The sequence below is a fragment of the Saccostrea echinata genome, unplaced genomic scaffold (assembly GCF_033153115.1).
Source record: "Saccostrea echinata isolate AGI-Se365-2 ecotype Australia unplaced genomic scaffold, CSIRO_AGI_Sech_v1 ptg000001l, whole genome shotgun sequence".
Lineage (NCBI taxonomy): Eukaryota > Metazoa > Mollusca > Bivalvia > Ostreida > Ostreidae > Saccostrea > Saccostrea echinata.
The window spans coordinates 27,359,139-27,374,879 of record NW_026889750.1 but is presented as its reverse complement, the minus strand read 5'-3'; the positions used below and the strand labels follow the sequence as shown (position 1 = coordinate 27,374,879).

Here is a 15,741-nt window from a genome sequence, read left to right as displayed (position 1 = left end):
CAATGCGAGTAAAACATAGTCGGAAAATGAACTTTAACGCGGCCTTTCAACACTCAATCATTTACTGTTGATGTCAATTGTTGACTTCAACTGCGATGGTACTGTCATTGGCTGAACATGACGTCATAACAAAGAGGCGTAAATATTCAAGATTACGACACTTTTTGTGATCAAGCAGCCACGGGTAGGAGAGAGCTGTGTGTGGACTCTGGACCGTGGCTTGAGACGATGGCTTTTGGGCAACATACCTTCATTTTTTCAGTTTATCTTGATTTATTTTACACTTCTATAGATGCTTCAAATTGTTGAATAATACTCAAGCGACCTCTCGTCTTTGTAGTATGCACAAAGCATAATATGACTGAAGTAGAGTTCAAGACCTATATGACTATCACTTCAGGATTTCAGATTGGGCCTTCAGGAAGTGTAGCTTTAGGTTACAGGCATATTTCATACTCCCTAATGTCCTTAACTCTTGTTCATATGGCCAATGAGGAATGAAAAATGCATGCTGGAAAAATGTCTTCCACTCTTGGCATCACTTGGTAGTACCATTACAGCCCCATTCTGATAGCGGGAAATGATAGCACAAGGGACCATCTACCTTGTCCCAGTAATGGTTAAAAACACACTTCAAAGATAATGGGTGTAACAGCTGCTTGAAGTATGTACCCTGCCCTGGGCACCACTTGGTGGTACCACTACAGCCTAATACTACCATATATAATAGCCGTTTGGCCCCTTTACTTTGTACCAGTAATTTTTTGAAACACACTTCAACGAGAAGCTGGGTAATATTTTACCTTCAAACTCTATATCAGTCTTCAGTACTAAGAGTAAACAAATTTCAGGTTAACTAATTGGCCCTGTCCTGTTCCTGAGACCCGTCAAAGAGCTTAAAAGGGATTCTCCTTGAAGTACTTAACCTACATTGTATTTACAACTGTCTGTTTGTTCTCAAGTGGTCAAAGATGATGAAAATTCTTTTTTATTTTTCTGTTTTAAAACCACATGATTTTTCGAATGCAGGTGATCTTAACTGCCTTCGAGTATTTGTCTTATCAAAAGTAATCAAGTGTTGCATTAATTGTCTAAGTATAAATTATTAATTGTCTAAAATAAGTATAAAAACAATATTGCTTCAGAGTACTCTAAGTCCTTTCAGCATAGTATTTTTGACTGCATGTAAATGAATCTGACTTTGTAGTACATTGATTTGTCAGCATAGTAAAGCTTCTGTACTACATAAAATATAAAGTAGACTTAATGATATAAAGAATAGAATACATAATATAATAAAGTGGACTTAATGTTATAAAGAATAGACTACATAACATATAATGTGGACTTAATGATATAAAGAATAGACTTCATAATATATAAAGTGGACTTTATGATATAAAGAATGGACTACATATTATATAAAGTGGACTTAATGATATAAAGAATATACTACATAACATATAAAGTGGACTTAATGATATAAAGAATAGACTTCATAATATATAAAGTGGACTTTATGATATAAAGAATGGACTACATATTATATAAAGTGGACTTAGTGATATAAAGGATATACTATAAATGTTATGTAAAATTGACACTGTGATGCATATTTTTTACCCTTAAGACAGCTGTGGCGTTCCATATTAAATCTTCAAAACTAATTTTCTGTGTTTACAAGTTTAAGAATACTAAACTGGAAAAAATTCTAATTTAAAATACGTACGTTGACATATTGTAGAGGGCCCTGGTGACGGAGTTAGGGTTCATTGGACGTAATGTACACGAATATGACACGCGTTCTATTTATAGTAGTTTTGTATAAGCCCAATAACTGATTTTTTTTTCAAAGAATTCTGAAAATAATGTTTAAGTTCATTACTAAGTGTAGCAAACAAGAAACAAAAAAATAATTCAGAGAGTAACCTCCATGGCGTGTTTTCCGCTTATGGTGACAGCTTATTTACAGACTGTAAATAATGTAATTGAAACTGAGGTCTATTGAAGAAGAGAATTATATAGGAATTTTTATGGTGTAAGATACAAAAAATTCTTTCATAGTTTTTAGTAATTAAACAAAAATACCTTATCTTTGTACATTAAATATTCTTCATAGACCGAGAGAGGCTAATTTATTAACGCAATGTTGAGGGAATGGGAAGAGTTAACTAAATAGTGCTCATGCTCTATTGTTTGTTTAGTTTGCGTGTGATAATGACAGATGGGGGCAAGTACAGGCAAGTAAATAGATCTACTGAAAGATTTTTTACTGAGTATTAGACAAATTAGTTTGTTGATCCCCGATCATCCTGCTTGTCTTGCTTATAAATAATTACCGGTACACCCATCAGATTATTTTGTTTTATTTTATACGAATGATGTGGGAGGTTAAGGCCACAACAGGGAATGAGAGTTTTACACAAGAATATATATATATATATATATATATATATATATATATATATATATATATATATATATATATATATATATATATATATATATATATATATATATATATATATATATATGACAATTTTTTTTAAAAAAGTTATTTAAAACAGTAGCTTGTTCAACTAAATAGTTTACCAAAACTGATCAATTATTAATTTTAAATTTCCCGCCAAAGAATAATGTCGAAAAATTCTCTGGGCATGCTCAATCGTAGTATCAAGTATGGCCGACGCCAGAGGGGCATCTCTGTAAAAAGATAAGCGGGTTGTGTTGTATTAAAAAGTTACGGAGATAGACAGATAAGAACATATGAAACTGGAATAGGAAAGGTAAGATAATGTAGGAGAATGCTTATCAGAAGCATTTTGGGTACAAAAACGTATATTCTTTACAACCACGACAAGGTAGCGCTATCCGAAGACTGCTGTATGAACACTTTCATGACTTGTGTAGAAATATGCAATATGCTCTCCTTTTTGTGTTAGTCTATGTATAAACAAACTCAAGTTTTTATGTTTACGCAATGAAATAAACGTAAGAATATCGTCGATGAGCCTTTATCGGTACAGTAGCCCTAATGGGTGCAGTTGACGTGAGTCACTTCCTCAGACTATTTACCTGTATTTCAGGTGAGCTCGATGGAAATAGCAACAATGTACAGCTCGCATTAGAAAGCTGCATATGTAATTTTAACAAAGAATTTAAGTCATGAATTTTAAAGATTAACCAAACAACACTTTTATTTGCAGTGTGTGTGTGTTTGTGATTTTTTTTTTTTTGGGGGGGGGGGGGGGTTATTAGATGCATTTGGTACATACTTTTAACCCTAGTTGTTTCAAAAACTGTTGAAATATTCACTTTTTCTCAACATTTTTTTTTAAATATAAAGACAATCTCTCAAAAACACTTTTTACAGACCTGCCTTCCAATTTACCCATACTTTTTATTATTTTTAACCATCTGAGTATAATTTCAAGTCTTCTGATTTCTGGATTCTCACCATTTTCAGTTTAAAATTCTTAACTACAGAAAAAAGCAATAAAGACACTTTATTTATTGGTAGAAAATCATCATAAACTTTCCAAGCATTTAAATTACCTGCCCAGGTGGACAAGCAAACTTCTAGACTGCGACTGACAAGCAGGAAAGTTATGGAAATATTTTTGCATGTCTACTTCTTTTTAATTGTACAAAGTGTCATCATTTGCTTTTGGTACAGGGGTAGGGCCCAGTCATTTGAAAAATCAGTGATGTGTTGGGGGAACATTGGGTAAAATCAACATATACACTGTATAAAACACACCACATTTTTGTTTTCTAGTGTTTTTATGTCTTTATCATTACTAATTAGGAAAATAATACTATTGGGAAAAGGGTACCTATTTTTCATTGGGAATGGGCTGTTCAGTAGTCTGATTAAAGACAGTCAAGAGCCCTGAAAGTTGTGCTTTCAATCTGAGTCTGAATGTGACTGCTCTCAAACCAACCATAACAAAAGAAGACAAGATGTCAAAATAAAGATTAATATTGATGGTAGATGATCTGACATTTTCCTATTGTTTCAGCAAATTTATCTTGCTTTTATTATTTGGTGCTTTTTAGGGGTTATAGCAGTTTGAAAATGTCTGATGAAGAAGGTAAGAAATATCTTATTTTCATCGTTAAATTAAATAATGCACAATTTTCTTTTGTTGTGAAGTAAAACAAAACACATTTGGTGTGGTAAAGCGTTAAAAAAAGAAGTTTTTAAAAATGAATTGTGACTCTGATTATGTAGATTTCTTGAAGACTAGTAAATACATTGGATGTAGAATAAAAATTTGTATCTTTAGTTGTAATGACCCCCACCAAGAAGGGGAACACAACACACATTAGGATAGAGAAACGCAAGAAGCTGGAGCTGAATGATGATCAAACAGTCCACGTGGCAGGGGGGCAGCACAAAGGTTTGGTGATTAATAAAGAGATCCCAGATGACACAGATCTAGGTCGACCTCAGCTACAGATTGGATTTAATTGCTTCCTTGTCGACCAGAAAACAGAAAAACGAGTGGTGGTAAGAACTAAAATCTTATCCTAATTATCATATTTTAAGGAAACTTTTTTTTAATTTCATTTTTTGGATGAAATGGATTTTTTAAATGAAATTCAGTCTATGCGAAAGTCTAAAATTTTTACAGGACATAAGGTCTGGTAAAAATATATATTTTACCAGACCAAGCATTTACTTACCAGACCAACCTTTTTTTCTTTAAATTCAATCATACATCATTATGATACAGGGATTGTAAAAAGGAGGGGGATTTTCACTGCTAAATTGAACCTCAAATAGATCCAGTTACTCTTGTTCTATAATGAAAATAATTTCGCTCAACCGAATCTATGTATGAGCTATCTATGGATCTATATTCCATGACAGAGGAAATTCGAGTTAGAAATAAACGATCATGACAGGATTCTTATAGATTAAAATTAAACATGCATTACTGCTAAATGGATTAAATAAAGGATAATAGGACCATATGTACATGTACCATATATGTACCATATGTGGACAATAAGACCATATGTACATCTAAATTCAGATTTTTATAGGCTTTCATTTTTCATCGGACAATCGGTCCTGTATCCTGAATTTTTTTACCAACCCGAACCAAATTTTACTGACTTTCGCATAGACTGGACATTTTCACCACAAAATAGGGTTTTTGTAAATGTTAACACTTTTAAAGGTCTTTACATGAATAAGTCTTAAAAATATCTATATAATTTTGTAGGAAAGTCGAAGACTGAAATTTTGGTACGTAGATGATACAGATTACTTAGATCAAGTAACTACTGCATATGAATTCTTTAAGGAGCTTGTCCAGCCAGCTAACTTCCCAAGAGGTAAATAAAAAGGGCTTTAAAAAACGGTCATAGTTAAAAATTATTACATTAAAAGTCTTTTAAATCAGAAAAATGTCATAGTAACTCTCAATACAAAGACATTGAATTTGATATTTTAAGAGAATTTTATTTGATTACCTTGCAGATTATGTTGGTTTTATTAAAAAATGCATGAAGCAGATGCAGAAGCCTGAGTACAAACTGGCGAAAAAGATTGATCTTGAAATCCGACAACTCACAGAACAGGAGGCCCCATTAACTCCAGGTAAACAGTCATATCATGTCTGTGTGATGTTTTACCAGATCATCACCACATTTACATTGGAGCTAAATAAATAAAACAGTAAACTGAAACACTTACATGTATATATCAATAAAAAAAAATAACATGAAGTAATGCATATCATAATGCATATAAAACAAAATGTGTTTTAAATTTTTAATCATACTTAAAGCGATTTAAAAATTCATGGGTTTTGACAGGTTGTGTAATTCCGTCATATTTTTATTTCTTCAAGTAATCTGTATAAACTTATTTGTTTTCAGAAGGTAAATAACAATCAGAAGGGATGTATTATGTGTAGATTTGTGGAATTTCTTGTCTTGCATGTCAGAGGGTTTTTCTCTCTTTCCTCTGGAGACTTTAGTTACACAGATTTCCTTGCTTTATAATTCACTCTCTCCACCATTTCCAGATTTTTTTTGTATGGATAAGGATCATAAGGAGCACACATAAATTTTGTGATCTTATATAGAATTCCAGTATACACATAATCACTTTCTAATATGTCCACTGTCACTTTTCAAGGTTCAGGCATTTCTCCAGAAATGCTAATGATGGGTAGGTAAGATAATGAATAACCACAGTGAAGACAGGTCTGTAGCTAAAGGATAATTTGTTAATTAACTAAAACTGGAAATGCATTGAAAACCATGGGGGATATTCTGACTTGGAATTCAATGCCACTTACATTTCTGTGTTATTGATCTGTAAATTTCACTGGGGTTCTCTGCATGTTAATGTCACAGCAAATAGTGGCATGACATTGATTTGCAAAACCATAAACTCAGGGGCTACTTTTTTTGGTTATAATGTGGTCTCTGTAGCCAGGTTTCCTGCAGAATAAGGATTTAAGCCCCTGGGTTTGTGTGTTCTTGACTCTTCAGTATTTTATTGCCATTGATTGTCGTCGTAATGCAACAGTTCAGTGTAGCTTTGTCTCACTGCATTGCAGTTATCTGAATATTGATTTAGTAGAAGAAATTACGAAGAAAAACAAAGCTGTATGCTGCATAATAAAAGCATGGAGAATTTTGAGTGAATTCAGATTGGATCCTAATTTGATTAGTTGTCATATATTTTTTTTTATATTATTGTGGTTGTGATGAATCAGCTTTAAATTTTTTTTTTGTTCCAGGTTTGGTCTTTACTTTTCCCTCCTTCTATAACTTTCACTAATTTGACCAGGTTTTTACATTATTGTTATCTTTGATTAATTTGGTCCTCATTTATTCACTTATTAATATGAGTTATTAATGTACTTTGTACAATAAATACGACATAGACAAATAAAAAATGAACATGCTTTGTTATGAAGCACCTGTAAAGTTTATACTGATTGTAGATTTTATATTTTCTAGTGAATTTCAAAGCACACATTTGTATGTAGGCCTAATTAGTTTTGTTTAACTTGCATATCCTTAAAAATATGATTAGAATACTTGCATGTAATTCCTAACAGTTCTTTAATAATAGTACTTAGGATATTGTGTTTTGATTTTTATGGAAAAATTTAATTTCAAAAATTGTTTCATGATTTGTAAAAGCGAATAAGATTGTTAAAGGGATCCTTGCTGCAGATTTGAAGCTCACTGGTTGAAAAAATTAGGATGAATGACCAGAGAGCTACAGTGCCACCCACTGAAAAAAGTGTATATTTATTGCACACACAAAAAAAGCACTGTTTCTCAATTTATTTCTACATATATTTAAACTGCTATATTAATAACCATGTGTTCCTAACAAATTCTTTTACTATTTCCACAACAAAGCATTCGTTATAACCGTTGTTAATAGCCCTCCTGGGCCTAAAATTGAGACCATTGAAAATTTTACCTGTTTATACTGCCATTTGGATGGCAAGACTCTAGGGTCCAACATGCTTCATGCAGACGTCAACTAGGAGAGTAGTTGATAGAGGTCTCAGGAATTTTTTAAAACTGAGCTTTTGTGCAGTTGAGGAAAGAATTTGGAAAAATAAATCCAGAACCGAGCACAACTTTTTGTGTGCAATAAATATACAGATTTTTCTGTGGGTAGCACTATAGCTCTCCTGTCTGTCAATATTTTTTTTCCAAAGAGCTACAGTTCTGCAGGTGGAGGGACCCAGGATTTTTTAAGGAGGGGGGAGGGATTATCAATATTAGGAATAGTAAAAGTCAGACCCACAGTTATATATCTTACTAAACATACAGTAGAAAGTTACTTTTCACATGACCTATAGAAAAACGTCTTGTTGCAGATGATCTATGTAGAAAAGCATTTTCTCCATATATATGTACAGCAGTTATTTTAGTTAGCAGTGAAAAAAAATTGTAGGAAAACTTAAGCATATACTTTCAAGTTTATTTATATTCTAACAAATAATCAGATTTTCTAACTTATAATAAACTTATATGACTTTCTTTCTGACCATGTTAATTGATATGACCTGTATTTATTTACTCTCTGCGCTAGGATCCAATGTGGACGATTACTTTGGTAAGTGATGGTGTGGTGACAGTGTTGTTCAGACCACCTAACTGTGTAACAGAGTTGATTGTTCCTAATTCAGTTTGGAAAAAACAATTAAACCACAAGCAGTTCCTATTGTTCTAAAGCTAGGGATTTGTATAGTAAAACATGCTTATAATAACGAAGTGCCAGAGACGGGTGATTTTGCTTCATTATAAGCATAATTCATTATTATATCTATTAGGTTCATAATATATTTAAAATCATAAGAAATGAAATCACTGTTAAGTGTCAATTCATTATGAGCATGTTATCTATAAGCATGTATTATTGTACATCCTTAGTATATTATATTCATTTATGTTTTTGTTCAATGTCTTCCACTTTTCCTAAATGTAAAGAAGAATTTATGGATTGAATTTCATGTTCAAGATCTGCTTTTGGTTTAATACCTAGCTAAAGTGTAGGTAGATATAATTAAAATTCACTAGTGTTTCTAATAGTTATAGTTTGACTGTTGTTTTGAAATATATAATTGCAAAATTAATTTTGATTGTTAATGAGAAAGACATTAGTATTGCTTGTTTGAGATTCAAAAAAAGACAAAATTCTTGATATATAGATACAGAGATATATTTATTTTGAATTGTGAACAAAATGTGGTGGTCCAGAATGTTCAGTATAGTGCATGAAGGAATGTGATAGGGCTACTGGTAGTCCTAAACCTTTGTGCCTTGTTAAACATCAAAAAGAGGAACTATGAAAGGAATAGAGCTAGTGTTTTCCATGGTGTGAAAATGATGTTCAAACAGTTTAAGCATGTTGATGTACTGGTTAATTGTTAAATTTATACAAGCTGTTCATGTTCTATTCACCATACTTCAATACATTGTACATAAATTACATTTCTGAATTTATCATAAAAAAGAAAATTTTAAGATTATATAATGTACAAGGTATATTGTACCTGATATGTCATGCATGTTTTGATAATGGATGAATATTTTTACAGGACTAGCAAAGGAAGATAAACGACCAATAGAAGAGATTGTCAGAGAAAAAATCCTGCAGGTTTTAGAGTCAGCCTACCCTAATGTCTTAGAGGTGGAAGATCTAGTCAGGTGTGAAGAGATCAAAATACAGCAAATTCTACAGGATCTATATAAAAGTCCACTAAAAAACATTCTGTCTGTTGGTCTAAATTATAAATTACATGTACTGTATGAGCTCTGCTTTAAATTCAGTTAAATGCTGATGGCTATTTCACTTCAAAGGAGAAGACAACTTTCTTTTTTCATTCATTCACTACTACTGTTAGGGTGGTGGTTCTAAGAGTTACATGATCAGCTTGATTTTTCTATGGCTCCATTTAAAAATTTTTTTACCAAGAGATTATTCATTGTTGGGGTTTCTGTAAATGATGTAAATTTGTAAAAACTACTTCATGGTCAGGATTTGCTGTGACTCAGAGTTCTATCTATTATTTCTGGAAAGAGAACTCTTGCATGTTACTTAAAAATAAAAATCAAGTTTCATAGATTTGAAGGTTTTTACAAATTTGCAGGAAATTATTTAACATTTGATGTATTATCAGATAACTCAACATTCATACCAAGAGCTCTGAGATAACTGCACCTACTCCTTAGAAAAATAAATGTCCTACTCAGATGTGAAAAAATGCTGTTCCACCCCTCAGATATTTTTTTTACTGGGATAGTCCTAAGTACTTTTAATAGTAAGATTGTTAATATTCTGTTATTGCAGGATTACAGCTGCAGATGAGGCAATGATTTCTCAACAGCTGGATGAACTGAAATCCAAAAATCTGGTCAGAGAAATGGAGAATGGAAAAGTTGTAAGACATGTTTTGGAGGATGATAAAACAGGTATGTTATTTTCACTCTGAGAGTGCCCTGAATATTTATGAATTGTTCATTTAAACTTACGGGCAGTACAAATTTTATCTGACAGGAAATTGATATTACAAAAATTGTTTAAGGTCATAAACTGGTATGTACATGTGGATATGTATTGAATATCAGAAATATATTTCGATTAGGAATTTATTTACATTATTGTTTTTGAAGATTTAAGAAATACATCTATATGTAATGCAAAAAAAAATGGGGAGGGGGGGGGGGGGGGTAGTGTATATGGTTTTTTCATGGGATTGACCTTAATCAGGGTCATTTTCATAGAGTAAATTGAAGTTAAGTCAAAGTGTGAACCACTGTTTTAAAATAGGCCCACATCAGGAGGCCCAACATATATGACAGTTATTACTCAATTAGTATTAAAAAAATGACTTTGATCAGTATAGTAGCCTGTGGATCTCATGGAACATTCATACATGTATTTATAAAAGTAACTGAAAATTGATAATGAATTTTCAATCTTCATAAAGAATCTGAGGTACAGTTGGTGAAACAGATGCCTACTATTGCTGCCAACCAACAGCCCACCATTGCCATAATTACTGCCAACTACTGTGAAAAACTGGCTGTAGATGCCATGATGGACAACAAAACTACATTTGTCAAGTACAAAACAGAAGGTTTGTATACAAAGAGGTGTAATCAGTATTACTGTATGTGTTATAATGATCTGGAAGTTAAGAAAATTAATGACTTGGCTTTATGCTTTAAAAAAAGGATAAATTTGAACAGTTAGAAATGCTTTGCTAGGGTTTTCATCGGTGGAATTTGATGTATGATTATTTTCATTCATTAGAAATTTGCGATATTGATACATTTTTTTTTTTTTTTTGAAGAGTCAATTTTTGATGAGTTAATTAATAAAGAGTAAAAGTCTTTTCCTGTAATTTAATAAGAACTGATTAAAATCAGGTCAAATTTAAGAAATAGTGTTAGAGTGACTAGACTTAACTAACACTTATAATATAACTTTCTTGGGGATTTAGCTGTTAACTATGAGATCATTTTGTTAAACTACATGTATGTTGGAGATTTTATGTAGCTGTACATGTCTGACTATGAAGGCTGCATTAAGTTTATTGCAGTTAAAAATTTCCATAATTTTTCATATGAACAGAATTCTTAAGTTTACATATTTTTAGGTCTGTTTGTGTGTATGTATTTGAAAGAATTGCAATTATATAAGTATTAAATTATTTCTCGGTGTTTCTACTTTTAAATACTCCTCAATGACAGCCCTATATGTCGTGCCATCTGACATTTTATGCCACAACAGCTAACTTTGACAACAATATGATTACTGTTGTAGGAGAGTCTAATGTGTACACAGTAGGTTTTATTGGGGAGCACAAGTGTGTATCAACCAAACTCCCACGAATTGGACAGTCCAGAGCAGCTCAAATCTCATCTGGCAACACCACCACTAGGTTGCTTGGTAAGTCACTTACAATAAGGAAAATTTATACTTCCATCATTTCAAAGCTTTTAACAAGTTGACAATCATTAGCAAATATCAATGTCCTCTATATGTTCCAGTAAGTCAAAAGTGGCTTGTGAATCTGTAACTTCATGAAAAAATGGATGAATTTATTGTTGTGCAGGTACATTCCAGAATATAGAGCATGTGTTTGTGGTGGGAGTAGCAGGAGGGGTACCACATTACACAAACTTCTACAAGCATGTCAGACTGGGAGACATTGTGTTATCTCGTTGTAATGACAAGGGATACTTCTACTATCATGTGGACCAAATCCTGCAAGACAAAGAGGGCAATATTCAGTACAAAATGAGGACATGGTCTCCTCGAGATATGTCATTGCAGCGTCTGGCTGAAAAACTTGAGGAAAGGTGTACCCGACATCCTGAAAAAGCACCATGGGAACGCTACATCAAGGAAGGGCAAGAACTGCTGGAGAAACAAGAGGCCGATTTCAACAGGCCCCCCAAAGAGTCAGATAGACTCTACATGTCCATAGGGGAGGAGAATGTCATTGAAGTTCAGCATCCAGATCAACCAGAAGAAGCTCAGGGGAGGGAGGATGCACCCACGGTCAGGTTTGGAGTGTTGGGATCAGGCAGACCAATCACAAAATACGACAACACTAGGCTAGAGTTTGCCGTCAACTATGGCATCACCTGCTTTGATTGCGAATATGACCAGGTTATAGAATCCATCGTAGGCAATAGAAAGGACAGCTTCATGTTTATTAGAGGAATATCAGATTATAATGATGGATCTAAAAATAAGGAATGGCAACCCTATGCCTCGCTGGCTGCTGCTGCAATGATGAAAACCATAATCAAGATGATCTCCAACCCCTACCTCAGTGAAGATGACGACTAGTGAAAACCATTTATTAAAAAAGTAAAGTACCAGTAAATAGAGAGTATAAAGAAAAGGAGGACCTGATAAGTGCTGTTTATAAAAGAACAGGACAAGATCTGTTATGCACCTTTTGCATTATATATGTATTTTGGGCGTTGTTAAATTAGGTTGCTATATTCTAAATTTTTAAGATTTGTTGAGGAGGCAGCTTTTGAATGGTTAAGTCAATCCAGTTAGGATCATGTTCTCTGTAATCATGATAATGTATGTGTTATTCTGATACTGTATACACGATAAAAACACAGTGAGGACAAAACACAGTGAGGACAGTTTGTATGCACCAGGTGCTGATTTAAGTAATTAGTGCTATATGCAAGTTAATGAGAAGAAACTGTGGTGCAGTTTAAAAGTCAAAATTGAACAAATTTGTTGTATTATTAGAGTTTCTTCTGTAGATTGATGCAAGAATTTTTTTTATGTTGATCACTGTGCAATTTCAAATAAGTAACATGTACTAAATGAAACCGTATTTGAAATGTCTATTTGATTTCATTACAGGTCTCAAAAAAAAAGAAAGGAAAAATAGAGTATGGGTTTTCTTTCTTTCTAAATTAATTGTTCTAGTGTCATTTCAGTCCAAGCAAATCACCAACAATTTTTTGTAATTTTGATTTTGCACAGTGATATTTTCATAAACATAATGTACATTGTACATTGATCAAGAATATGCATAAATATTTTTTAAAAAAATCATTTATGGATAGAATTTAGCTTACATTTTCATTTCTTATGCACAGGTAGATAGAATTAAAATGAAGGCACTCTTAAAATGACTATTTAGTTTTCTCTCATAATTTCTAATATAATTTTGTATGCAACATATTTGTAGAGAAATTTTTAGTAATAGTAATATGATTTTTTTTAAAAATAAAAATTTATATGTTAATTCATGCTTAATCTGTGCTTGTTAGTTCATCTTGTATAAGCATTTTATTTTTTTTTTTTTTTACATAAAAGGAAACACTGCCTTAGTACAGCTGTAGTAGATAAATAATTCTGAAATAATCCAATTATGTGGAGTAATTTTTAAAATGTATTTTTTTTTCACTTTATGTTCCTTATTTTTAGAAGAGATTATTTTCTTACATTTTTGAGGATAGGTATTATTCTGTTTGGTTGTGAATTTGAGACTTAGATTTATGTAATTTATGATATATAATTTTCTATATAATATTTGTGATTTTCTGTTGCTCTATGAATGAATTCTCTCTTCAGTGATATTTTATCACACATGTAAATGATAGGTTGTCCATTTTCTTTGTTCCATAATATATGACTTTTCATAACATTTCCATTTTAATACTAATACATATATATGATATTGTTAGTGGTGTGTTGAGATAATCTATGAACATGTACCGACTTTTAATGGTAGAATTTTAATTGTAAACTATTAAAAATAAGTGCAATTACAATCTACATGTATTTAAATAACTTTAAGAGCTAGTTAATAGCTATCTACGTGTATTAAAATAACTTGAAAAGCTAGGTTGTCTTTAACAGCATGCTTAATCAAGTTGAATTAGAACATTTCAACTCCAGCCCGTGGATTTGACTATTTAACTGATGAGCGAGTGGTATCCTCAGGCCAGTATGGCATTATCTTGCTCTGTTATTTGTTTTCTTTCTTCTGTACCATTCCATCTTCTCTTGTGATCACTTTGTTAGTTTATTTTTCCCTGTTTTTCAAATGAAGCTCAAAGGAAATTATTGATAGGAATTTTTTGTTTTTATACACAGAAATATTTATAAAATTGTTGTTTAAAAAAATGAAGGATTGTCTATTTGTCAGGAATGATGAATTTATATTGGGTTTACTGTGAATGTGGTTGTTATAAAGTGAAGGGAAATATTTGTCCACTCCTTGCAGTATCGGTTGTGTTGAATCCCAAGGTTGTAGGACTGAAAAATTATACTAATTTATGCTTCGATCAATTTTTAAAACTGTATACTTTGTTAACGCTTAATTTTGCAATAAATTGCTTACATATATATATATTACGAGTTCTGTTCTCTTTAAAGATTGAGCTGTTTTCATTAACTCATTTGATACATTGTTCAAAATTTATGCATGTACATGTAGTTATTTGACCTTGTGACCTCAAAATCAATAGGGGTCATCTCTTCACAGGGTACCAGTGTACCAAGTTTGATGACTGTCAAGCAAAGGGTTCCAAGATTACACTTGGTGTACCCACATACCGACCAATCGACATAGACTTTGCATTCAAACAAGTTTTAATGGACAAATTGCCATTTATATTGAATTAAATGGATGAAAAAATGCAGGCAGGAATCGAGAGCTAGTGTGCATAATTCTTCAAGGTGTTGGGGAAAGAAAGACCATGGTCAGAAAATTATGACACAGTTCATTGCAATTATCAATTTGTATCAGTAGTCAAAGTCTGATGAAAAAATCTTGAACACTCTGTGAAACTTTATAAGGAACTACAAAATGAAGGAATAGTTCAGGTCAAGGTCATTGGAAATGTCAAGGTAAGAAAAAAATGACACAGTTGAATTGCTGTCATACCATATTTATCTTTGTATATATTTGATTAAATAATTCTTCAAAAGTGACTTTCAAGGTCACGAGAAGGTTAAAAAAATATGATGGAGTTTAATTGCTCTAATAAGTAACTATAAAATTTGATTAGTAAAAATATCTTGAAAAGTAAAGTTAAGGTCATAGGGAAGGTCAAGGTCAGAACATTATGACACAGTTGAATAGCTCACACAAATTTGTATTAGTGTTTGAAGTTTGATGAAAACTGGAACAATTTCTCTGAATCTACCGGTATATGCAAAATAAAAAGTGGGGTTGAGGTCAAAGGAAATAACAGTTACTTTGAGCTAAATGCAAAATAGGGAATAATGATGTCAAGGTCACAGGAAAGGTTAAGGTCAGAAAATTATGTCACACCAATACTAGTAATGTATCAGTTTCATGATGGGGCATAACAATCTTATCTTTAATTATAGCTATTTTTAAACAATTTCTTAGAATTATCTATAACAGCACAGGAGAAAATATATTGCTGGAGACCCCTGTATCACTTGTCAGGTGCTCTATAAACCACTGAGCTACCCAGGCCAATATCGACAGCCCAAACAATCACATCCTCCGTCTTTAAATTTTCTTCACTCTCAAAGACACAACCCAAGTTCTTATTGTCACTGGCAAGACTTTTACAAGTCCAGGGGTGGTCAATGGCATCAAGTTATGTAACAAGAAAGGAGAAAATGTATGGTTGTACCAGGAATCGAACCCAGGACCATTTGTCAGATGCCCCAACCCCTGAGCTACCCAGGTCAATATCCATGGCCCAGACCATTACATA

General features: G+C 32.4%; 1 protein-coding gene across 4 annotated transcripts; it reads left to right on the top strand.

Annotated features, from left to right (window-relative positions):
• The first annotated feature begins 2,678 nt into the window (after positions 1-2,678).
• LOC133188409 (uncharacterized) lies at positions 2,679-14,398 on the top strand. 4 transcript variants are annotated; one of them, XM_061323826.1, is made up of 12 exons: positions 2,679-2,786; positions 4,060-4,094; positions 4,290-4,513; positions 5,235-5,346; positions 5,492-5,611; positions 6,155-6,187; positions 8,084-8,107; positions 9,093-9,201; positions 9,845-9,966; positions 10,485-10,634; positions 11,324-11,449; positions 11,616-14,398. In XM_061323826.1, exons 2-12 carry the CDS (start codon positions 4,079-4,081, stop codon positions 12,356-12,358), a joined length of 1,779 nt encoding a protein of 592 aa, XP_061179810.1. In that variant the 5' UTR covers positions 2,679-2,786; positions 4,060-4,078; the 3' UTR covers positions 12,359-14,398. The 4 variants fall into 4 exon arrangements, with proteins under 4 accessions (XP_061179810.1, XP_061179826.1, XP_061179819.1 ...); XM_061323842.1 differs by lacking the exon at positions 6,155-6,187; XM_061323835.1 differs by lacking the exon at positions 8,084-8,107.
• The last annotated feature ends 1,343 nt before the right edge of the window (positions 14,399-15,741 follow it).